The sequence below is a fragment of the Amaranthus tricolor genome, chromosome 13 (assembly GCF_026212465.1).
Source record: "Amaranthus tricolor cultivar Red isolate AtriRed21 chromosome 13, ASM2621246v1, whole genome shotgun sequence".
Classification (NCBI taxonomy): Eukaryota; Viridiplantae; Streptophyta; class Magnoliopsida; order Caryophyllales; family Amaranthaceae; genus Amaranthus; species Amaranthus tricolor.
Window position 1 is genome coordinate 2,313,563 of NC_080059.1, and position 26,408 is coordinate 2,339,970.

Below are 26,408 nucleotides of genomic sequence, written 5' to 3' on the forward strand. Positions count from 1 at the left end.
GAATAATAAAGTTATGTTTGTAAATAAAAATTGAACAAATTCATTAAAACATACCGAAAATGAGATATATTTATTGGGACAAGATAAGTACATGACTAGGCAAAGCTCCATAAGGCAATTTCAAGTTTAAAAGATGATTTGAAGTGTAATGTATAAGGATCTACGAAAAATAATTTAAAATACAAGAATATTTCTTTTGTTGTATTATAAATTAATTTTTTACACAAGTAAACTGAAAATATAAAATTTTATATTAAAGTTTATATAATTGAAAATAATGTAATAAATGTTAATTTATTAATGTTTAAATATGTGTTTTAATTTCTGCTAAAAATTTATATGAGTAAATAAGTCTTGATTATATTTTGTAGTTTGATTCATGTCATGCGTACGTTAAGTCGTTAACTTGGATTGATGGTAGAGTAATGATATTTAAATGTCAGCTTCCACTCAATTGTGTTCCATGCTTATCTTCAAATAGAGGGCTATAGAGTTTAAAACTTGATCAATCATATTTACGTATGTATCTTGAATAAATTAATCCCTTAATTTATTGCAAAAAGTTCATTCTATTCCAACTGTAGTGAAGTATTTTTATATTTTTTTTAATTACATGCTTGCGTGGAGTGAATTTCTTGTTGTGTTATAGATTTGAATTCATGTTTAATTACATACTCTCTTTATTTCTAAGAAATTACTCCACAATACTACTAATTGACACAAGTTTAAAAAATTAGTAGGGACTACTAGTATTAAAAAATATGGTAATCTCTTAAGGATAAAGGGAGTATGTGATTCCTTAATCTCGCCTTACTAGTCATAATCTTTAATTCATTATCATCATATCCAATATTCTGTTCGAAAGCAGAGTCCCGATGAGAGAAGGTGATAACAATTTATACTCGTATTCCCTTCACAAGGAGGACTATAGGCCCGACTCCCCTTGCCAAAAATGTGATCTTTTGTAATTTGCTTTGATCCCCCTTACTAATTTAATAAATAATTTAAATAATATATAAATATAACAAAAATTAATACTATAACTCAATAGTTGAGATCACATGACATCCATGTAACACTTTTTTTTAGATAAAAAATAGTTGCACGAACATATAAGTGGTTAGCAATTTAGCATCTAGATTGGGTCTTATAACATCAAACTCGGTTTAACTCGGGTCATGAACTTCTTTATGAAAATCGAGTATGAATGGTTGAGGGCTTATCGCATAGCAAAGATGGTTAGACAGACCTTCTAGAATCTCTTGAAACATCCAAATTATTCTGAGACACCCCAAATTATTCTGAGACACCCCAAATTCTTCCAAAGTCCACTCGCAGGCCTAACTTTACTGCCCCAATGGATTCCCACCCTTCGCACCTAAACCCAACCACCACCACTGCCGCCAGATCTCGCTCCTCCCATTCTCACTCCCAATCCCAATCTCCTTCCCACTCTTCCGCCTCAGTCTCTGCCGCAACTTCTTCTCTCCGCCACCATTCCCACCACAACAAGCGGAAACTTCCTCCTCCCCCTGCAACCACCACCATTGATGCTCCTCCTTCTTCCATAATTTCCGCCGAAACTAACGACGATGTAGACAGTATCTCCGCCGCTACTCCCGCTGATAACTCCTCCGACGACGCCGCTGGTGCTACTCCTGCAGACAATGACGATGACGATGATGACGATAATGATAATTTTCCTCCGTCTAATTCCTCATCTATTCGTACTTTTACTGCTGCGCGACTTGATGCTGCGCCAAGGAGTTCGAAACTTAGTAAGGTCGATGCCAGTGCGGTGAAAGTTGAGGTTATGGATACTGTTAAAGATGGCGCTAATTCTGGTGGTGGTAGTACTCCTTTTGGTAATAGTGGTGCAGTGGTGAAGGAAGATCCTGTGAAGAATTCTACTGAGAATATTCAAACTAGTGGTGCTTACAGTGCTCGTGAAGAAGGCTTGAAGCGCGAGGTATGATTGAATTTTGTTGTTGATTTAGGTTAATTTAGTTAATGAATTGTAATATTTACTTTATTTTTGTGCGCAGTTTTACGTCATTGGTCATTTTTGAATGGAACATGTATTTATTAGCTTGGATTTGAACTTATCTGTGTATATATGAACTACCTTCTACGGAATTGAATTCTTTTGTCTTCAAGTGAATTGGTTTTATGTCGAAATTATACATCTTTTGGGAATGGAAAGTGTGAAGAACTTAGAATGAATCGAAAGAGCTTACTGAATTAGCTTAGCAGAAAACAGTTCTGTTATGTAATAACTGATGAGAACGGAAGGTATGAAGAAATTAGAAGATTTGCGGAGACTAAAGAGTAGAGAGTATCATCGAATTAGCTTAACGAAAGAGTTCAGTCATGTTATTACTGTTGAGAACAGGATGTAAGCAGAGCTTTGAAGGAATGGAGAGAATATTATCAAATTAGCTTGACAAAAGAGTTCAGTCATGTTATGTGCACAAAGGAAACAGATGGATTTTTGTACCATTAGGAAGTTGATGTTTTACTTTAGTTTTGATACTCTAGTGCTACGTCTTTTAAAAGTCTTATGAAGATCTGAATCTTGCAGGAGGAAAGTGGAAAACTGAAATTTCCATGTCATTGGAATGACGGAGTTGATGAGCATATGGTTTGGTAATCTTTCTGGCTCAATGCTTATACAACTTTTGTGTTTGTGATTGTGAAAGAGGGATGTGAATTGGCTACAAATTATTTCTATTGCATACACTAAGGTCAGAAGATAACAATTAATGAAATGTTTTAATTTTGATCTTTCAGGTTGATAGGGTTGAAAAATATATTTGCCAGGCAACTTCCTAATATGCCAAAGGAATATATAGTTCGTCTTGTGATGGATAGGTATGCGAAATGATTGAGTTGCTTAATGTGAGTTTGTCCTGGCTTGTACATATTATTTATATGGAACAATTAAGTGAATCACGTGGAAAATGTTTGCTGACTTATAGTTAGGAAAACATTGTAAAAGAAATAGGCAAAAAAGGTTTTTAAAAGGGATATATTGCTAGTGTGATTGGATTTTGCAGACTTATGGTACCTTCAAGGATTGCTATTAATTACTGATTTGAATATTTGCAGAAACCATAAATCTGTGATGGTTGTAAGACGTAACACTAGTGTTGTTGGTGGTATCACTTATCGTCCATACAAGAGGTATTTCTATGCTTAGTGTATTTCGTGTACTTTAACCTAGTGGAGCACGGAACTTGTTGTGTATGGATGAATTGGAAGTAGAACGTTTAAAATGCTATAACTTGCAGAAATTATGCTTTTTATGCTATGCTATCATGCTCAAATATCTGTGTTGAGCTATGAGATGTTCAACAACAAAAACAACAATGCCAAAATCTTAATCTTAAAAGATTGGGGTTGGCTACATAAACTAATATATCACTTTCAATAATTGTCCATATAATTCTTCTTTTCTATGCATTTTGATTTTCTACTATCTCGATCCGTAAGTCTAAATCCTTCATATCCTTTTTCATTCGATTTCTTCTTGTCCTCTTTTCTCTTTTTCACAATATCTTATTGAAGACCAAAGCCCAGAACATCCTCGATTTGTTGTAGTTTTTTTCTCATCTTTTATGGTTTCTTATTTGAGAGCAAACACTAAAGCTAACTTCTAAAAGTTCACAGAAATTTGATCGCCCTCACCGGTGATTCAAGTCACGTTTTCAAATGCTACTGGTACGAACGTTTTAGTAGTGATCTGTGTTTCATGCTTCAATGAGTTATATCATCTAGGACCACTACAAAAAGAAAGGGACTTAAAGTCGAGTCTTGATGATGGGCATGTACGTTTGTCTTCACTTCTCGATGTATATCTTAGACTATCAATGTATTTCTTTGAAATACCCTTCTTTGTCATTGCACTATATCTTGCACAACAATAATGCTAAAACTTTAATTCTAAAAGATTAGAGACGGCTCCATGAACTAATAGATCACTTCCAATAGTCCACATGGATTTTTCTTCTCCATTCATTTTGATTTGCAACCATCTCAACTTGTAATCTCTTTTCATTCCTGTCTTGGTGATCTTTGGTCTTTCTCTCTTTTGAGGTCTCCAAAGTGTCAATATTCTATCTTTCTTACTGGTTTGCAAATAACTCGTCTTTGCGCATATCCATACCATCAAACGATTTCTTAATCTTTTCCTTAATTTTTGTGACTTCCAACCCTTTCTTGTATCTTGTGCAATTGTTTTAGAAACAAATTTTATCAAGTGCTTTTTTTCATGAACATTTGAAGGGTATTCTTTTGAGAAAACATGGTTGCAAACGTGCATCTATGTTGCATATAAATGAAAATGAGGAAGGAATTCATGGCAACATGGAGACAACTCAATCTTCAAAAGAATTAAAAATACACATTTTTTGCTTTGATATGAATGGATTTGTACTGTTTGTTTAGACTTTCAGCAAACTTTAAAAAGTTTTCATTTAGGGACTTTAAAGAGATAGGTATGCTCAAGGGTTCCAGGTTTCCAAAACAGAAATGTGGCCTTCCAATTCAATCAAAAACAATATTTCTATTATCACTAATTAGGGTAAGGTTACGTACATCCGATTCTTCAATACCCACCTAGGTAAGAGTCACTTAATAACATTGGGGGTAATTAATTGTTGTTGTTGTAGACTTGTTAAGTCTTGTATCTCCCCTTCTAGAGTACAATTAATTCAAATTATGTGTTTTACACTTTTCTTACAAAGTGTACAATTAAAGATCATTTAGCTTGAAATTATTAAGAGTTTTTTAATTACATTATCTTCCTATCAAGTGATGACCATCTCTATCGTTTTGATGAAACAACACTCCTTGCTTTGGTTTTCTTTAAGGTATAGACATAGTTTAAGAAGTTATTTTAATTAACCAGTAATAGTGTATTGCCATTTTAAGAGACTAATAATATGCAATAAGATAAGTTATGTGGAAAAGCAATATGGATGGAGGGATCAATCTACATTAGATTTATTTTTTATACCTCTTCATGAAATACTATCTTTTGTTTTTTTAATAGCTACACTTCTCTAAAAAAATACTCACATATAAGGGAGAAATGTAACTATCAAAAAGAAATGGAGAATAGTGATAAGTTCTTATAAATTTATGTAGATGTATGTGATGAGATGGTGGCAAAGTCCGCTTATTGTTCAACCCGAGACAGTCAAGCTGAAGTTACTGTCTCTGCTCCCTTTTCATCTCTATAAGCATGACTATGTTGTAAATGCACTAACACATATCTAACCTGCTCAGTTTCCTTTTCATGACTAGTGTATGTAATCAATCACTTCTGTGTATATGGGAAATAGGTTTTTTTTCTTTTTTTCTTTTTTTTCTTCAAGGAAATGCATTATATCCTTTCATTGCTCTTGAATGTGCTATCCTTTGTATTTTGACAGCCAAAAATTTGGCGAGATAGCCTTCTGTGCTATTACTGCTGATGAACAAGTAAAAGGCTATGGCACTAGGCTGATGAATCATCTAAAACAGCATGCACGTGATGTTGATGGATTAACTCATTTTCTAACATATGCAGACAATAATGCTGTTGGTTATTTTATCAAACAGGTGCAGTTCCCATCATTTTTATTTGGCATCATTATTGTATATGATGTTATGGTTATCTACATTTGAAGAAATACACTGGTTTAAAATTTGTTCACCTTAGTGTCGTTTCTTTAGTAAAATGGATGATTTTGATCAAAATGACTGAACTAGTGAAATAGGGTGCTATTACTCTGCCCTAATTGTGACTCTTGTCATTTCTTTGTGGTTTGTTTTATTGCCTTATATATATTTTTGGAATCTTCGGGGAGGAAATGTTATCTATTAAGATCCATCAAAGTTAAAATACTTTTGGGAAAAGGTTCTATACAAATATATTCATTATAGATTAGTCGCCCATCTTGCAACAAGACGAGTTACTGTATTCCTCTTTCCTTACATGAGAAATAGTTAAAGAATCTAAGTTTTACATGACAGTAAAAATAATCATGGCTTCCTAGTTCGCTTTCTTTCCCATAGAGATGGTTACTGTATATAAGTTGGATCTCTTACCTTTATCCCTACTAAATACTAATTGTCCCATTAATTTGACAATATTCATCAATCACTGCTAGTTTGTATTTTATTCTTAACTTTTTAGTTATAAATAAGTAAAGTGAGATCTTGCTTGATTCATCTTAATGTAAATTTTATTAATATCAACTTTTTTATATTTTTTAATTTAATTAGGACAATTAAAGATATTAAGCATTGAATTAGTGCATTGACAATTGTGCAATCCCAAATAGGACAAATACTAGGGATAGCTGGGCGTATGTATATTTTTTTATGTAACTACACATTGAGGAAAAAAATTGTGTGATGTATAGTTTTTCAGTGAAGTGTTAAACACATAAGATGCAGGTGTGTTAGCCATATGAAGCAAATAAGGTTGAAAATAAAAAAATGTACCATTGTAGGTAAGAATAAGATGTAGCTCTGTTAGACAAACCATGGTAGACTTGAGGAGGATCACCAAGAATGATAATTTTCCTTACAATAGATGGATTTTCTTTTCCTGCATCAGTCATTAGGCATAATGAAAAGATTCATATGGCTTAACCTCATATTAAAGAATATCTAGCTATTGATAGTTAATTGAATACAGTGGACTTCAATTGTAAATAGGGCTTCAATTGCTGAGAAAAACTGAAGCTGTGACCTTTCATAACAGATTGAGCTTTATTGTGTTTGTTAACTGATTCATGCTACATTTTCTGGAATTTATTCTTTTCAATTTATGTTCATGGTCAAAGATAAATCACTGACATTGTTTTATTATATATCTTGAAGGGTTTTACTAAAGAGATCACCTTGGAGAAGGACATATGGCATGGGTAAGTTTTATACTGCAGTTTATGTGGGAGAAATGAGAGAAACAGTTCTACTAGTAAGTGAAGCTTGTTGGCTGTCTTCCTTTTTTCTCTATCATTTGCTTTTGAGGTTAAAATGTTTGATGGGATGGAATAGTGCATATGCTTCTGTTACCAGCCTACCATCTACTATTTACGCGTTGCTTACTATGCGGAATTTATGGCTCTATTGAAGCTGTGTTATCATTTGGTGATGTTTGATGTGGTTAGTGTTCATTTTTTTAAATTTTATGATTTTATCTCCTTTCTTTAGGTATATTAAAGACTATGATGGAGGAATTCTTATGGAATGCAAAATCGATCCAAAGCTTCCGTACACGGATTTATCAACTATGATCCGCTGTCAAAGGAAGGTAAGAAATTTTACTCTAAAAAGAACCTTTGATATGATCCTCTATGAGCTACGACTCTATCTCTTCTGTTACTTTATGGTTTCAAAATAATATCATATGCAGATATGCTATAAGCAACTAGAAATTGATTTTTTGCTGGTATGAATGTTAAGCAGTACTTTGGGAAAAAATTTTATCTGACATGAATTTGTAGTTGTGCTAATTCGTAAGCTTAAGAAATGTGAGCTTGGTTTATTTAATTCATGGGAATTTCTTGGTGCAATTGTGAATAAGGGTGTATAGATAAATTTTGGGGGAGAGGGAATGAAATGATTGTCCTTATCAATCCTATACTTACTCCATTCTTATTTCCTTGCAACACTTTCCTTTTTAGGGTGTTCTCTAATACATGCAACATACTACGCCAGTGAAATGGAGGTGGATCTTTTGAAAGATTTCATTGGCATTGAGGACAATGGTAATTTGAGGTGGGGGTATGTCTTGTGAAATCTCTGTGAGGGTGGTTCTAAGATTGCTGTGGTCGAGGCTGCTAGGTCAGGTAGAGGGGTTGTTAGTGTGGTTAGCAGTTGAGGTAAGGTTGTGGGGTACGGGTTGCAAGGGTAAAAGCCTAAGGCAATTCAGTAACTTTGTGCGCCTCCATGGTCTTTGTGCTTCCATCTATGATGCAAATAAATAGGAACGGTAATATATTGAAATTTCTGTAATCCCATTCGCCATAATTAACCCCCAACGGCTCCTTGGGAATAAAATTTGGAAGTCAAAGGTCTTTGATTCCCTCTCTTATATCCTTATCATTTCTTCTCCATTGTAACAAAAATAGATTTTACAAGAACAAAATCCTTAATCCTTTTCCCATCTCCTTTACATATGCCAATTGATCCATGTGGATAATGGATCAAAGTTATAGCTTTGGAGAGTCACACTGTCCCTTGCTTAAATTATGGTGGGAGTAGCTTTTTTTTTCTTTTTCTTTTTCTTTTTTTTTTTTTAAATCTTTTTACTTTGGTCTATGTTATAAGTTTGATAGTTGATATTTTGTTGGGTCACCACATTTTTTCGATTAACTTCATTTGTTGGGTGGTACAGGCCATTGATGGAAAAATCAGAGAGCTCTCAAATTGTCATACTGTCTATACTGGTATTGTTTTTGAGAAGGTAATTTAATTGCCTATTATTTTCAAGGTTTGTGAGATGATATTTTTCTTGCTCCCTAGGAAAAAGGCATGAGTTAGAGTTCACATTCCTAGGTGATGTGATTTTTGAGGCACATATTTTGAATTATTTTTTCATAAAATGATTGAGCTTTTATAGTAATAATAATTTCTAAAGATCATTCTAAATGTAATTTACCATAATAATATTTTGCAGATAAGATGCAATAAGAATTTGAGGTTTCCTTTTTTTGTAAAATGGGTAAAAGAGACAGAACTTCAAATGGTGTGCTGAGGGGCATGCTGAGGGGCACTACTAAATTAAGAACTGCTTTCAAAGTTCAAATTCCTAGCGTTAATTGTCTTTACAGCCTTGAGGAATATTAATTCTAACGCAATGCCATAGCTGCAGGCCGCATACATTGCTGATGTTCTTTCACGCCGATTCGTTTTATTTGAAGTTGTCGACCCCGTATGTTGGGATTAAGGTTATGTGATTGTTGTCGAAGTGTTGCTGTATTGCAATAGCAGCAGAGTCTATACTAACTTTAGCATGCAGTAAAAGATCCTGATTATCAAGGTTTTTAGGTGATCCTTTATCTTTACACAGTAAAAAACAAAGGTAAGATTAATTGTTCTCAAATCAAGTTTCTTGGAGACTGAGGCATATGAATCTGAAATTGTAAGGGTACGATGAGTTAGTTGCTTTCTGTGGAGGGAAGTGATGGCTGTTAGATGAGGAATTTGAGTTGGAAAGAGGGTTTATATATCTTATGGTGAAGACGCATTATGGGTCTCATGACCCAAGTAAAAGAAAACATTAAGAACGTTAGATTTGAAAACTTAATAATTTTGGTTTGTTTCTCTTGTGTATGATACTAGTAGTCTAGTACTCTTGCAAGCTTTTAAAGCTAGAAAAGATGGATGTAGATGTGAAACATTTGTTTTCCTAGACATGTATTAAAGAATTATATTCGAAAGACGCCAACGGAGTGTCTCCGATATACAAAGGAGGGTTAAAATACGTGATAACATGGATTATGCCTTCAAGTTGTGGAGTTTCATTTAATACAAACTCAAGAGAAGTCAATGATTTTTGAGAGATAGATAGTCACTAGGAAAAAGGGTTCATATATATTATGACGAAGACACATCATGGGTTTCCTTATTCAAGCACAAGAAAACATTATGAGCGTCAGATTTAGAATACTTAAATAATTATTGATAGTCTTTGATATGATGCTCTTTGTAGAGAAATATTACAGTTCTAGGGAGTAGAGACTCTTGATGCAAGAGGATATAACAGGTTAATGATTGTGGTATTGGACTGGACCATATACCTTTTTTGGAGCATGAGTGATTGATGTCATTTGATGAAGACAGATGGGCTTGTTCTTCAGTGTGGATAGGGGTATTCGTTGGTTCCTGATGGCTTTCAGTGTCATTCTATTGTGGTTGTTATAGTGTAATCAAAACTAAATTGCTTTTCTTTATCCGTTTCTATACTGTGGTTTATCATTTATGGAATGAGTGTTTGCTTGTCTAAATTTGCTTGATTTAATGTCTCAATGGTGCTTGCTTGTTGATTGGGGATAGGATTTCCTACAGCTTAAGTTCTAATTTGTGGACTGAAGGCGTTTGGCTGTTGTTTAATGAGGATGTGATTGAGACTTGTTCAAAAGGTGTACAAGGGTCTCTTTCAACTAAATTTTTGAGAATTCTTATGATAAAGTGAATTTGGGTTTCTTTGGTTAAGTGTGTAGAGGATATTAACTAGGTAATGCATATTACTTATGATAAAGGGTAAACTGAGGGAAGGAAAGGACTGACTGAGAATTAAACCCTAGACCTTACATGGAGAAAGTAATACTTGCTCTGACTAAGATAAGACCCGTCTCTCATCTTTATAATTGAATTAAGATAACAGTGATGTAGGCATGAGTTGACAAATGAAAACCTTATCTCTACTCTAAGATAGATCCATACTAGTGAAAAAGTGCGATATACAAGACTTTTTAGTTAAAATAAATGTTAAATTATTTGAATCTTAAATTGTAGTATTATTTTTAGAAAATCTAATTTTAAGCTTTCATATTTAGAGATTTATATATTTACAACCAAGGTGTCAGTGTATAAATTTCGGTCTTTGTCCCCGTGCCCATTAAATTTAACGATAGCTGAGTCGGATACTCGGACACATTTCAGACACCGACTCTCGGATCCAAGTCCAGGTAATATAGTTTCTAGCTGCAAGTCATGAAAGTTCAAGGGGGAAAGTTCATTGTCTTGCAGAATTTTTAAATTGTGGATTTAAGTGATCAATCTAGCCCATGTTGTATTAGGCAGTTTGCTGCTTTTGTGGGTTGCGAAATCAAGAGTTGGTTTCTTAGTGATTTGGATGTGTGTCTTGGAGGTAATCCTTGCTGAGAATCTTTGGGGAAGTCTGCTTCTCTTTTAGAGGGACAATTACCTTGCTGCAAGCTTGCTTGCGTAGCTTTCCTCTCCAAGCGTCTCATTATCATATGGTCAGACCTTGCTTTCCTAACTCAATTTTCTTGGGCAGTTAGAACTAGTTACTTATCTAGTCATCTAGTGTCTTTGATGACTAAATCAGCTGTGACTTAATGCCTTTTTTGAGCGAGGGAAATTTTAAAGTTTAGTTTGTAAGTACTGTTTGCTATTCGGACTTTCTGAGGACAACTTGTCTTTTTTATTTATAATTTCTGTGCTTTAATTTTGTAATTTTCTCTTGAGCCAGAAAATGGAAAAAACCTCTTTTAAGATTAATTCTAAAATCTGAATGATTATATCTTTTAGTGTTAGATTCTCCATACCAAAATTTCATCTAACCGTGGAGTATATTATTCCAGAAGGAGGCTGGTATCCCCAGAAGGGTCATCAAAGTTGAGGATATTCCAGGATTGAGTAAGTGTGGTCAAACATTATTGCTTTTGTGATGCATAGGTCTAAACTTTACATATCCGAGTTCTCTGGTTGCTGTATAATGTTTCTACGTAGCTTTCACTTCTCTGATTGTTTCAGATTCTTTCTCTAGCTTACTGATTGCCAATGTTTTGCTTTGATGACTTAAGTATATCAGATAACAGTCAACTATTGTTTTTATACACTGCTTACTGTTCTTTTTCATTGCTTTACTTTTCCGAGTGTTTTTGATTTCCTCCTATATTCTACCGCGTGCAAATATTTTGCTTTGATGACCTAAATATATCTGATGGCACCAGTCGACCATTGTTAGATTTTTACGCCTTGCATAGTTTTGATTGTTCCGTTTAACTCTTCTCACTTGACTAGTCATTTTTCTTTCAGCTGTTTTTGTGTTTAACTGTAATATGTTGTGGACCGAAAGGGAAAATATGCAATAGTGGCTTGCATTTTGAAATTATTCTTTATAAAAATTGACATGTTATGTGAAATGCCCATCTTATTTCCAAATCTTGCCAACGAAAGTAATAAACATTTCCTTTCAAAAAAAAAAGTAATATCAACATTTCTACGAATTCTCTGCAATAAAGTCCTAGTCCTACCCTAGTGTCACCTTCTGAGCCACGAATTTACATTTTTCTTGTGCTTTTACTCTTCTTTACAGTTTAAGCCAATTGATGTGATGTGATATTGCATTGGCAATGTTTCTAATAATTTTTGGAACAAACAATCTTCTAATTAAAGCCTTAAAGCCAAAAGTGAGGTCAGCTGTTGGGTGTGGACGAGACAAAGATTCATACTTGATATCATGAGTGATGAATCCTGATAAATGTACATTGTTATGTCATATTGTAGGAGATGCTGGGTGGACAGCGGATCAGTATGGTCATTCAAAGTATAAGCAGTTAATTGCACAAGGAGATAGTGCTTCGTATCAGAAAGCTCTGACTGCCTTCATGCGCTCACTCTTGAAGGTTATCTTTCTTGCTTAATGCTGTAGAGTTCGAGTCCATTATGCTCGACATTGTAGCCGATGATTATTTAAAATTGAATTTAAAAATCAAATCATTGGTTGGTTAGAATAAAAAATCCCATCTTTTGTTTATTATGTTAAAAACTCACCTTAAACAAAGTCTAACCGTCTAAATGACCTAAACCAGTGTGCTAAAACCTTCAATTTCACTCTAATTAATTGAAAATCATGTGTGCTAGCTCTTGATTTTGCTCACATTCACATTATGACGATCGGGCCACTTTAGCCAAATCTGTAAGGAAAGATATGTTTGAAGGTGTTTTTTTAACAGAAGGTTGGGGATTTTTAAATGGGATCATTTGAAGGCGGAACTTGGGATCAGTTCAGTCCTGGTATCAATAAAGCGTGATGATCGGTGTTTAACCAAGATTGGTTAGGGGTTTGCCAAGCTGGGCTTTTGTACAATTTTCATCCTACTTGTATGCTAAAGAGTCTAGTCATTATCGCATTGTTTGATAGCTCTCTCAGCATTTTGGACATCTAGAGTAACCTATTCTTAGGTAATGGAATAAGAATAGTTGTTTAAAACCTGGAAACGATTAGATAGTCCAAGGATTGGTTAATTTTGTTCATCTCATTGTGATGTAACACCCCTATGTTGGTGTATCTTTCTAATGCTGAAACGTAGCATAAAGCTATGCCTCCTTTGAACATTTATACACATGATTATCTCCATAATTGGACATACTATAGTTCCTTTACTATTCGTCTGAATGAGATTTGAGGCTTTCTCCCCAGTTTATGCTTTTGAATACTTGAATAATGCTGCATATTAATGATGAATTCTCCTGAAAGCAGTCTATGCAAGAGCACCCTGATGCTTGGCCATTTAAGGAACCAGTCGATGCTCGTGACGTGCCTGATTACTATGAAATCATCAAGAATCCCATTGGTATGATCAATTTCTTCACCTGTCTTGTGCATCATAAAATTAGTACCAAGATTTAATAATGTTCTCATTTAAAATTTCAGTGGTCTAGTTCTATACCTTGTTAACCAGACACATTTGCACATTAGGACCCTTAAGGAATGTCTACTAGTTATATATAAGGATGTTAAATGGATCAACCCCTGCACTCCTCGGTTCTACTCTTTTGAAGGGTGCTCAATATATGTTTCCAAAAGTCATTACAATAAGAATTGAGCATCACAAACGAGTTTAGCTTCGAGGTGTTAATGTTTAATTCCAGAATCACAAATTTATGATGCAGATTTGAGAACAATGTCAAAGAGGGTAGATTCAGAGGTGTATTATGTGACATTTGAGATGTTTGTTGCTGATGCTCGAAGAATGTTTGAAAATGCACGAACCTACAATTCTCCGGAGACAATATATTACAAGTGTGCAACCAGGCATGTTTTCCATCTGTCTGTTATAATTTTTGCTGTGCTCTGTGATTCCTTTTCTTTTTGAATTGTTCATTTAAAAGATGGATTTGCAGGTTGGAGTCACATTTCATAAGTAAAGCAAATTCTCAGGCTGGAGTACCATTTCTCAAGTAAAGTTTTAGTTTTGGCAGCTCTGCTATTCGCAACATTATTGGGTGTATGTATATATGCGAGTCTGTAACATATACACTAGTTGGGAGGCTTAGGTTACTTCTTGATGACACTTTTACTGGTGGATAATTCAATACGTTATGATTTGTGAATTGTAATATTACAATGAGTAACGAATTTATTTAGAGGTAGGTGGTTAATGTTTCACCAAACATATCAATAATCATAGAATCAAATTCTTCAATTACATTTTTTTCTCTCATTCTTTGTTACTGATGCAAATTTGACTAGACTTTCAATTAAATTACATAAAAAGATCCGTCTAAATGACATAAAGAGTCTAAATGTCCAAGACCCGCATGATAAATTTGCCGATTTGAACTATCATTAAGTGGTATATCTTTGTTACTAATTTATCAATAGAGTTCCTTCAAGAAAGATGCAAAAACATCAAATATTTTACAGAATGAGATCATAAGTGATACTATTAAATATTATTACAAGGATGATTCTAACTACATTTGTGAGAGACTGTCTCTCAAAAAGGCGACCTCAAAACAAGAAGTCTACATTCTTATTTTCTCTTCAATTTGTACTAGTGTACTATTTAACCCATAAATTTAATGCATCTCTCGAAAAGATCGTCTCTCACAACAATTTGTGATTCTCAAATGAAACAATTTCATAGCGAAATCTTATTGTTTTAAATATACAATTGTTTTAAAGTGATTATTTATAACCTTAAAGTGATCATTTATAGTTTTAAAGTGACCACTATTTATAATCTTAGAGTGATCATCACATATAACGTGACACAAACTCTTACTTGAGACTGTCTTTATAAGAGATGCGCCTCAAATGGGCTGACCCATTATTACTAAAAAAACAACTACCAAAAAAACTCGCGCTATGTAACCTATTTGGAGTTGGTATTATAACTTATCAAAGTTGGTATTGTAACCTATTAAAGTTGGTATTTGGAGTTGGTGTTATAAAAAGTTGATATTTGGAGTTTGTATTATAACCTATTTGGAGTTGGTGTTATAACCTATTGAAGTTTGTATTATGATCTATTAGAGTTGGTATTTAGAGTTGGCATTTTAACCTATTAAATTGTTTAAACTTTAAGTTGTTAACCTATTGAAGTTGGTATTATAACCTATTAAAGTTGACATTTTAACCTAATAAAGTTGATGTTTTAACCTGTTAAAGTTGGTATGTTAACTTGTTGAAGTTGATTTTTAAAGTTTGCGTTTTAACCAACTACCAACAGGTTAAAACACCAACTTCAATAGATTAAAATATCAACTGTAATAGGTTATAATACAACTTCAATATATTAACAACTTAAGGTTAAAACAATTTAATAATTTATAACGCCAACTCCAAATACCAACTTCAATAGGTTAAAATACCAACTCTAATAGGTTATAATACCAACTTCAATAGGTTATAACACCAACTCTAAATAGTTTATAATACCAACTCCAAATACCAACTTTAATAGGTTATAACACCAACCCCAAATACCAACTGTAAAAGGTTATAATACCAATTTAATAGGTTATAACACTAACTCCAAATACGTTCAAACGTGCGCATCGATTTTTAGGTTTTTCTCTATTTTTTTAATTGTTGGGCTGGACCTAAGAGAGCTGTTTCTTATAAAGACGATCTCTCAGGAGAGTCTTTCCTATTTAAGTGAACTCGTAAAATAAGTAATTAAAAAATTAACCGCTATAATATGGGCTCTATCTTATGACTAATCACTTATTTGTTAGTCATTCATTATTTAATCATGTAGTTTTTAAGCAAATATTATAAAAGTATAAGACAATCTCATTGAAAAAAAGACACTAAGAACCAAATTTTGAAATTGAGTATTTGATTTGATTATACAAAGTAAATATTTTGAGATCAATTGAAATAATTCTATTTGAGATAATTTAATTGAATTATTTAGATCAATTTAAAATTATCTCAATAGTCAGAGACCATTTTAGAGGGGAATTTACCTGTCATTTAGACCCGGTTTAAAAACAAAAAATACTCCAGCGTCGATAGTCGGTTTAGATGATGATTGAAATCTGAAGATCTATCTAGGTTTATGGTGCTCTGACTTATCTAGATCACCCAAGTTTTTACGACAGATAATTACTATTGTTCTCGAAATCCTGCACTCTCATTCATCCCAGGTTTGTTTCTCTGAATTTTCATGGAGTATTTGGGCTCTTTCTTTTAATCACTTTGTTGTTGATTCGCAATCATGAATTCATCGATTTTCTGAAATTTCTGTTCAGGAATCTTGGTTGTTGACCTTGATTGAATATGGCTAATAAACCTCAAATCCCAACAAAGAATTCTGCACTTATTGCTGTTATTGCTGATGAGGTATGAAATCTAGCTTATTTTAGATTCTATGTTCAAAGGTTTGCTTTTATTTTTGTTGTTGTACATATTGGAAAGATTGAATTTTTCTTTGATTGAGTTGAAGGATTATGTCTATAAGGTTAACTTCGTCTGCGCAACTATCATTATCAAATTGAACTTGCTGATGTTTATTTAGCTTCAATTTAATAATGGCACCGTATTTGTGTAAAGTTTATGAGGGTTACTTGATGAGAGATGAGACCATCATGTAATTCCTAGTATGCGTGGTGGAAATTACTTGATCACAAGGAACTAAAATACATACTTGTATATCCCCTTGAATTTGCTAAGCTATATTTGTAAAGATCTTTCTTTGATTTGTGTGATATAACAAATTTGAAGGGACAAAGTACTAGTATGTGTTGCTGATTGGATGATATAGTGTCTTGGATTAAGCATTTTCATATATCCCTTAGTAAGATTTTGAAAGATGGTCGAGTAACTATGGTTTTTGGAAGACAGTTAAGCTTTGTATTTGGAAGGCCTTTCATATTGAGGTGTCGTTTGGTAAGGTTATTTTTTGGAAAGGAGTTGTTTCCATTACCAAGAGATTGGTAAGAGGTAATGATAACAATTAATGTTTATTAGGGTAATTGTTTTACTTCATTTGTTACCTCTCTTAATTGTGTGGAATCAAAATTTATTTGCTTTAAAATAAGCGAATCCTCTTCTCATCCTCATACCAAACAAATAATATCAATAAGACTTATCATTACCATTTCTATTCTTTTACTATTATCGTTCTATTACATGTGCAATTTCTATACCAAACGACCCTTGAAGCCCAGTATTTGAAATATAATAAGAGATTAGGTGAAAGTCATACTTGAACTATTCCTAATTAGAGCTGAATAAGGGATACTTTGCCTTGATAAGGTACTCCCTTCGTTCCTTTTTGTTTGTCTACTTTACTTTTTCACGTATTTCAACGTAAATTTTGAACCTCGATATCTCATAGTATGCATAATAAAAAATTGTAAAAATTATATACTAAAATTCTTTGCATCAAGACGAATCTAACAAGATCCCACATGAATATATTTTATCTTGAATATATACTTCGAAAATTAAATTTAAATTTCTCTGTCATAAAATGGAAAAACTTAAAGTGGACAAACAAGAAGGAATAGAGGGAATATGGTTTACTAGCGACTAAGGTCTTCAACTGATACTAATATGTGCTTCGGGAGATTTAAGAATGAAAGATGAAAGGATGATTGTAGAAAATTTTTGGAGTGAACTAGGAATGTGATCAAGAGCTTAAAAAGTTTGTGTTAAGAGGGAAATTACGAGTAGTGAAAGATAAGGCTGTTTATTGCATCATATCATATTGATGTTCCTATTACTCTTTCTAACTAACTCGAGTTTCTCACTTGTCGAAATCGTTGAATATTTCCTGTACCTAACTTCTTTGAATTAATCGACACATTCAACCATTGTGTCGCTCATCTTGTGTCTCACGTAGGTTGCAAAGCCCCTAGCACTCTATGGAATTGTACTGAATTTTTTGTGTCTTGCTAGCTAATTGTAAATTTAGAGCCTGGGAAACTTAAAAAGAAAAATGGTATGAAGGATCTAGACTTACAAATTGATATATGGTTCATGTAGCCGACCACAATCTTTTGGGATTAAGGCTCTAGCATTTTTGTTGTTGTATTAGATTGGATTTTCCTTGGGTAGAAAGGTAACAGTGGGTGGTTACATCATAGAAGGAAGGTGATTTGCTTTTAATTGATGTAGCTAGCTGCTAGCGCCATATTTTTGGGATTAAGTCTTTCGCATTGTTGTTGACAAGAATGGTTGTCTTTTGTAACCTACTAATCTGGCCAAATTTGTATGAGGGACCAGTTCATGAAAAGAACCCCAAAAGTTAGAACCATTCTTGATTACTTGAAAATTGAGTCTGATCAATTTTCCAATTTTTTTGGGGACTTATTTGTTTTTCTTGGGAGTTTGTGCGTCTGCCAGTTATGTTAAAGCTTCTAATGACCTCCCCAAACTTTGGCATCGTGTGAGAGTCATGCTGGAAGTTGTTGCTCTTTATTTTCAAGCTTATCTTATCAATTCCTTTCATGTAGGACACTGTTACCGGCTTTTTACTTGCTGGAGTTGGTAATGTTGATATCCGGAGGAAGTCAAACTACCTTATTGTGGACAATAGTAAGCACTTAAATTTTTAAGGCGTATACTTGTTGCTTAGTGTTGGCCCCATTTTATCTTTTTCTGTGAGACTGCCATACTTTTACCTTGGTTGAACATTAATTTGATCTAGTAATGTTGTTTGATGCAAGAATTAATCATTTTAAATTTACCAAATACCAATAACCACATCACACAACCTGTTTGCACTATGTTGTCTCAATTGGAAATCCTTGAACTTGATAGTCAACCTATAGATGAGGCTTTGTTGTGATTTTATATGTATTTTTTGTTCATTTTGTTAGTATTCTTTGCTAAGGCTCTTACAAAAAAGAAATAGTTCCATAGTGTATCATCTATTATGTATTTCTGTTCATCTATTGTATTCTTGCCTCTACATTTAGGACTGTCTTTTGACTTTTTTCATCTCCGGTATGCATCTTATGCTCGTGGTCATCCCTTAATTTTTTTCCCGTTTTTTCAAATTCATATACTTTGTTTTTCTTGTTTGGTCTTTATCTCACTGACCTTAACTTGTGTATCTTGGTTAGAAACAACGGTGAAACAAATTGAGGAAGCATTTAAAGAATTCACAACAAGGGAGGACATAGCAATTGTATTGATCAGTCAATATGTAAGTTCATTTGCATATCAAATTCCAATATACGAATTTCCATGTTATTCATCATTTAGCCAGTTGATCGACTATCTGTCATTGTAGATGCCAGTTCAAATTCACCTTTTCTGAATACCTCACATGATTAACTATTAGTCATTGTTGCAATCTCACTCGGACGTTTTCTGATAACTGATTGAAACAGCATCTCATGAGAGGTGTGTTAGTCAAGTTCTTGTCAAGTACTTTCTTTATCCCTTTTAGCTTAAAAGACCTGACCCAAAAGCTCTCACATATTTAGATTGAGTATCGCAAACTCAAAGAACAGGAGGGAGTACTTCTATCAGCCCACATAATGGAGCTTCAATTGAATATATTGTTAGCATTGTCTCATTGAGATTTCTACATTTCTCCTCAAAAGCTCTTACATAGACGGCCCGTTTGGTAATCAGTACTAAATGGTGAGAATAATAATGAAATGTTAGTGTATTTTTGATAAGAATATCTCTTGATAAATTTAATGGTCATATTTATTCTCCTTCAACAAATTCATTTTCTTTACAAAATTCATTTCAATACGTTACCATTTAAACATCTGGTATTAGGTGGTAATGAAAAATTATGATGAAAAAAACTTTTTCATGAACAAACTTTCATTACCATGGTAATGATATGATACATATCATGATAATTTACACTACAAATCATTCTCATTACTACCAATTAGTACCATTAACCAAACGGGCCGGGAAATACATAATGTAGCAATCTCACTAGAATAGAGCAGTAGATGCGATGTTTCTTTTTATGCAAACTTCTATTATTCGATAGAACAAGTGCAGTTTATCTGGTCTGTGTCTTCTAAGTCATCTCGAGAGAAAGTTTGTATTATCTGATTTCAGATGGTCTTACCGGATGAAAGTATCTTTGTCATGTATGTTTTGGGTTGAAGCTTTTTGCTTTCTTATTGTTCTTTCGGTTGTATCCCTCTTACCTCCCAGAAAAGTATTCTTTGAATATGTTTCTCATCATGAGCTCTTGCCTGTTTGTAGATTGCAAATATGATAAGATTTCTGGTTGATAGCTACAACAAACCAATTCCAGCTATTTTGGAGATTCCGTCCAAGGACCATCCCTATGATCCTGCTCATGATTCCGTACTTTCAAGGGTGAAATACCTTTTCTCTGCTGAATCAGTTGCGTCAAGCAGATATTAGGGTTTAGGCATATTGATATGCCCTCGAATGTTGAATGCTTTGAATTTTAAACCCGAAAACTGTTCACATTCTGAGTTGATATTCCAATGTTTATTTTTTAAAAATAAAACGTGTAATTAATTCATTACATTTAATTTCCGATTTTGAATGATTTTATCTTTGTATGAATATTTAAGCAATTTCATGATCATACTTTTTAGTCGGGATAACCATGTTTTGGTTGTTTCTTGGGTGTAATTGGCATAAGCATCGAGTATGACTTCAGAGGGAGTACGTTGTTCAACTTATATGCAGGATGGTAATTCATAGACATCTGTGTTTGAATGTCAAGCTGAAGAAATGTGCTTCAAGAACTCCAACAAAGTGTTTAACAATGCGATTAGTAGGTCACGATTGCGTATTGAGCAGTGAAGAATCGAAGATTCAACTAATAATCTTCTAATCTTCAACAAGAGTGATTTTATTCTGTGTAAATCTATAGTCATATTCATAGTCAACAATCCAGTATCCCGTACAAGTCAAATCTGAAGGAAAAGGGTAGCAGACAAATCATACCAGTGCCTCCTCTAAAAAGTGGACAAGGAGTAAGGTACGCACTCAGATATCCATTTTCATTTCCCTCCTATAATTGAAATCCTTCCAAAGTAGTAGTGCAAAAGAGGACGTTTTGAATTTTATTAATTCCGGTTAGGCCTTTTCTTGAGCGTGTGTTTAGTTAACATATCAATTCAATCGTGTTTTAAGGACGAGTCATTTGTTGGTTCATTTTTTTGTTAGCTTGGCACAAATTGAGCAGCTATAGCTGATTTCTCCTTAATTCTCCACCATTCCTACTGAAATACACCACATATCAGAAAATAATGGTCAATAAATTTTTGTACCATAAAGCAAAATTACAAATTTGTACCGAGACATCATAAGCAAATGGCTTGACCAAACTACAAACATGAGCCCTATTGAAAGGAATCATGTACAACATCAATTGTTCCATATACCATAACATCGATTGTTCCATAGATTCTGATTATTTTTTAACACATTCTTTTAAATTAGAGCCGACTTCAAGGATTTTGTAAATTCTTCCACTTTTTTCAATCCTTCTTCTGGTGAACTGGCTTCGCCCAGCAGCCTCACGTAGGCACTGCCAACAATCACGCCATCAGCACCCCATCCAGCTATCTACAGCCCCAACAAATTAGCGTTAGGTGAACCATCGTATGCAAGTGCATTAACTTGGGTAAAGATAAAAAATGTTATTTGTAATTCACCTGTTTTACATGTTCGGGCTTAGAGATTCCAAAGCCGACAGCCACAGGCTTGGTTGTCGCCTATATACAAAAGGGTAATGGGTCAAAAAAAAGTCGTATCCACAAATCTAAAGGATTAAGAAAAAAGTGGTGTTTGCAAATTTAAACTATCATTCATTCATTTAACCAAGTCAAAAAAAGCCATCAAAAGATAATACATATCGTAAATTCTCACAAAAAAACACCTCTTTTATTTCACCGAGCAGTTCTTGAACTCGTGAACTGACATTTGACCGAGCACCTGTTACTCCAACTGAGCTCACCTGCTCAACAAACATCAGTATACGGAATTAATTGATTGAGCACCTGTTACACCCAAAAATTGCACGTGCCACATTTTCTACACAAGCTGGCCCGAATCACAGTGTCCAAAGCGAGGTTTAATTAGCATTAAAAAGGACAAATTCCAGGAGCCTCAGTAAGTACAATGGTTGTCGCACTATTTTGAGGACGAGGGGCCAATATCTATTAGGTTCCTCTCAAACCATGACCCAATTGAGGAATTCTTTTTTGTGGTTGATTTCGTGTTTACTAAAGTGTTTTCGTCGAACACATTTAATAGCAATAATGAATAATCACCACCGCAAAACTGAGTCAGCCAACAATTGCTGATTGCATAAACCAAAACTAACGTAAAACATATAGAATTCTCGGACCATTGGAAGTTCGTACGGTTAGACGGAAGTCAACAAAGTGTGTCAAGGCACTTAGATATCAAAAAAATTTTCACTGCAGTTTTTTTTAACGACTACATTTTTAGTTTTATACATGTCTTGTTTTGACCTTCGTTCATCATTAGTGAACTATCTTTAAAAAAATGTATAGTCATGTAAGATCTTGTCAGATTCGTCTCAATATATAGTTTAATTTAAATATATATACACTTTTCCAATTTTTAGTATACGGAGATATTAGAAGTTGAAAATATGTATATAGTGCGTGTTTGAGGAGCGTATACATTAAAAAAAGGGAGGATAGTATAACCAAGAAGATAACTTACAAGATAGACAAATCCTTCAGAAGCTTCCACAATGCCCTTCATTCTTTCTCTGGGAGTAGTTGGTGTAGTCAGCAGTACCTCCACCACATAATACAAGAAGTCAATTTAGGCCACAAGGTCGAGATTCTTGTAATAACTTCAACCATATACTCGTCTCTATCTTTTTTCATGTTTGTACCTTCGGAATTCAAATTTCTTATAGTCTTCGGTTCCACCTAAAATTTTGTTTTAAATATCTTAATAATGGAACACCACAAATGCTAATTATTGTTGACTACAATTGCTTCTAACAACATTGCATATAACTGATGTATTTCGTTTGCTAGCTCAAATCACTGCCTCTGTCCCTCTCACTTTGCACCACTTTCGTTTTTAGTTTGTTTCACTAATTTTGCACCCTTTTTATGGCAGTGGTCCCAATCTTGTTCTTTTAATCTAGTCCCTAATCTTCTTAGGCTACATATAAAAAGGATTAATCTTCAATATGATCCACTCAAAGCTCTTGAATAATCAATATTCAAGGTTATGATGGTTCATATGATAATCATGAAAGTAAATTCAAAAGCTTTTATCATGTATTCTCTTGTACAACTAAATGGAGCTAAGAAACTATAGCAGAAAAGAGAATAACAGACTAATTATATTGTAACTTCCATCATACTATCATGAGGACAAGCGCTTCCTACTTTTTTTTATTGGAGTGCTCAAATGGAGAAGCCTTTAAATTATCAGCTCACAGGACTTTGGTCACCTTCCGACCAAAAAAATTTAACAAAAACAAGTGATCAAACGGTGAAGCCTACCAATTCAATTCCATGATTAAGAGCTTCCTGTCTCAGGACTCCCGTCTCCTCTAAGGGAACATCTGGAACCACTAAACCTGAAAATATAGATATGAACGTAAACATTTTATAAGATATCATACAAATTTACTCATTAGTGAATGTGAGCAATTATTATGGTATGATTGGATTAAGCATCTATAATATCCAAACACACAAGTACACGAAATAACACGACCAACCGCCAAGTCACCACTCCCTCCCCCCCCCCCCCCAACCAAATATAATTTTAAGAAAGGGTTTCGTTTTATGTGTGTTCCTTTAAATCCACAATATAAGATGTGCTACACAACTAATGCGACATTAAATGCCACTCTATAAAACCAATGGCTTCACTAGAGATTACTAACTCTTTAAAAAGGTCTGAAAAATGTTCAGAAGAAGCGAGTGAGCTGCATAGCTAAAAACAATCGCAGTACATGCAACTGCATTATGGCAGCTTCAAAGGCTTAAACCTAGCCTAGATTCTTTATGCAACCACATTTAAAATGCAATGGTACCTTGTTACGATTCACGACAACAACCAAATTGCCAGAAACAAATGACATATACTACTAAAGATAAAGAATATGCTTTAAACATTTGACAGTGCAACTTTAGATTGGTATTGGAAAACTCTCTTCTTTGTCTAGATTCATTTACTCTATACGAATTAATTTTAACTATACAAAGTTGAGTCTTGCAGGTTTTTAATATATGACAATAGTTCTAAAACATAGAAGCTAAGGCATTGAAGTTTGTGCACGTACCATGTACACCAACATCTTTTATGGTGGACATGAACTTTCCCACACCACGCTTGAGTATAGGGTTGTAATATGTAAACAATGCGATTGGACAAGAAAGTTCTGGCACAACCTGTTTGGGGATAGCATGACATTAAAAATTATAGAATTATCAAAGTGAATCACTGCTGCAAATGTTTACCTCGACCTATGTTACTTGGACTTGGGTACTATGTCGGATACTGGTACGTTTCCAAGTGTCGGATACGTCTAAATATTCAATTTTACGCCTAAAATGAAGTGTCTAAGTGTCATACCAATGTCTGAGCATCAAGGATCCAACACGGGTACGTGATGCAAAATGAAGAGTCCGAGTAACATAGATCTTGAAAAAAAGAAATAGAAGGATCTTACATTCCTCAGCATGGAGATGATAGCATCATAATTGGCTCCATGTGACAAGGCACGAGTAGCTGCAGCCTACAATAAAAGAAACTAAGATTTAAGCTCTGAAATGCCTGAACAAAAAAGGTTCATAAATGATTGGTAATAGGATTCAAGTTAACAGACTTATAAGGTACCTGAATAACAGGACCATCTGCCAAAGGATCAGAGTATGGTACACCCAGTTCAATTATATCTGCACCACAAGAGTCAAGCACCTTCAATGCTTTCTCCGTCGTAGACAAATCAGGATCACCAGCTGTGATGTACGGAATAAGTGCCACCTTTGTAATACATCCATATTCATCAGGTGTCAAAGGATTCAAGAAGTACATAAGAACCATAAATCTATGCAATGAGTGTAAAAGCACGGCAAAGGAATTTGTTAAAACATGTCAAAGTACAGTTAGATGGTTTTGCGGTGGTCTACGCCTATATTTCGATCGCGGTAAACTCAAAACCATGATATGGTGATGTTTTGCACTATTAGGAACTTACACTTAAATTACAATGCTGCAAACAATACACAACAATGCCAAAGCCCTAATCGCAACAACAATATATTGCCCCAATACCGCTAAAGTGACTCCTTCCTAAGCGAAGTAAGGGTGGATTTTGGTTGCCATCCAGTGTTGACAATAGGTATGTATAGCTATCTAGGTGTCCTAAGGTTCAAATTCAAGTACATTACCCTTATTGGTAGATAATCAGACAAGGATTACAGATTCAAAAAGATGTTTACTTTCTCCAATTAAACTACTAATACAATATTCAAATTTAGTGGGACAAAGAACAATCAAAGGATATGGCAAGCCAATTATGACGCATCAAAATTACTAATGCAAAAATCATTATCAAACTTGTAATTACAAAACCTAATAAGTAAATAACATCAATGACCATTCACTAATCAACATCTTCATCATCATACATTCATCAAGTTTTAACCTTTTTTACAAATCTATCAAAAAGATCAATTTCCTAAACCCAACAACCCAAATGTAACATCAATTCAAACATAAATAAACACTAATCAAAATTCAAAACCATTTAGTCAATCAGAGAAATTTGCAAACTTTTTAAAGAGAAAATGAGAAAAAAGATGCATACTTTCTTTTGCTCCCTCAATCTATTGAATGTTTCAGACAGTCCAGCAACTGTTTGAGCAGTTGCAAGGGATGCCATCAATTTACAAGGTTTTGTTGAAGAAAGCTTCACAAGTCTGAATGAGGAAGAAGACGAAAAAGAACCCAGAAAAGATGGAGTTTCGAAACGTTTCTGATGCAGAAAAGAAGTAGACTTGAAAGCTATAGCCATTCCAAAGTCAGTGAGTTTCTTATCTAATGGAAAAATTGGAATAGAATAGAATAGCCCACTTCCCACCCACTCTTTCTCTGTGTTTGGTAGACTTGGTACTTGAAATTAAAATTACACTGATGACTAATGAGGGTGTGTATGTATATGCATTATGGTATTTGTTTTTTTTATCTGAGATTGCGATTAATAATGATATGTTGTAAGAAAAAATGTTACTATTAATAGTAAGTTTAAAAAAACAAAAAACAAAGAAGTATTCTATATACTACTAGTACCTTATGTTTAAGAAACACTAGTGCTAATTAGCTTGCCGCTAATTAGATTGGAGGTTCGACTCCACCTAGCATGTAAGCCTAAATTCAGGATCAAATATGCTTATTTAGATTGATCTAATCTGGTTAAACTTGCCAATCAAATCCTATATCTATATGGTGTATT

General features: G+C 33.9%; 3 protein-coding genes across 3 annotated transcripts; 2 read left to right on the forward strand and 1 right to left on the reverse strand.

The window, feature by feature from the left end:
* Positions 1–1,175: 1,175 nt before the first annotated feature.
* On the forward strand, positions 1,176–14,193 carry LOC130798561 (histone acetyltransferase GCN5). The gene is made up of 13 exons (XM_057661597.1): positions 1,176–1,969; positions 2,582–2,646; positions 2,791–2,871; positions 3,109–3,183; positions 5,436–5,604; positions 6,874–6,917; positions 7,207–7,306; positions 8,393–8,461; positions 11,328–11,382; positions 12,256–12,374; positions 13,232–13,325; positions 13,645–13,786; positions 13,876–14,193. Exons 1-13 carry the CDS (start codon positions 1,358–1,360, stop codon positions 13,934–13,936), a joined length of 1,686 nt encoding a protein of 561 aa, XP_057517580.1. The 5' UTR covers positions 1,176–1,357; the 3' UTR covers positions 13,937–14,193.
* A 1,771-nt stretch (positions 14,194–15,964) lies between these two features.
* On the forward strand, positions 15,965–20,544 carry LOC130798563 (V-type proton ATPase subunit F-like). Its single transcript, XM_057661599.1, has 5 exons — positions 15,965–16,128; positions 16,234–16,324; positions 18,442–18,523; positions 19,054–19,136; positions 20,171–20,544. The coding sequence occupies exons 2-5, from the start codon at positions 16,262–16,264 to the stop codon at positions 20,333–20,335; spliced, it is 393 nt and encodes a 130-aa protein (XP_057517582.1). The 5' UTR covers positions 15,965–16,128; positions 16,234–16,261; the 3' UTR covers positions 20,336–20,544.
* Positions 20,545–20,708: 164 nt separating this feature from the next.
* On the reverse strand, positions 20,709–26,086 carry LOC130798562 (tryptophan synthase alpha chain-like). The gene is made up of 9 exons (XM_057661598.1): positions 25,764–26,086; positions 24,791–24,937; positions 24,624–24,689; positions 24,234–24,342; positions 23,446–23,522; positions 22,643–22,720; positions 21,828–21,905; positions 21,604–21,663; positions 20,709–21,514 (listed from the first exon to the last, which is right to left on the reverse strand). The coding sequence occupies exons 1-9, from the start codon at positions 25,968–25,970 to the stop codon at positions 21,380–21,382; spliced, it is 957 nt and encodes a 318-aa protein (XP_057517581.1). The 5' UTR covers positions 25,971–26,086; the 3' UTR covers positions 20,709–21,379.
* Between the last annotated feature and the right edge of the window lie 322 nt (positions 26,087–26,408).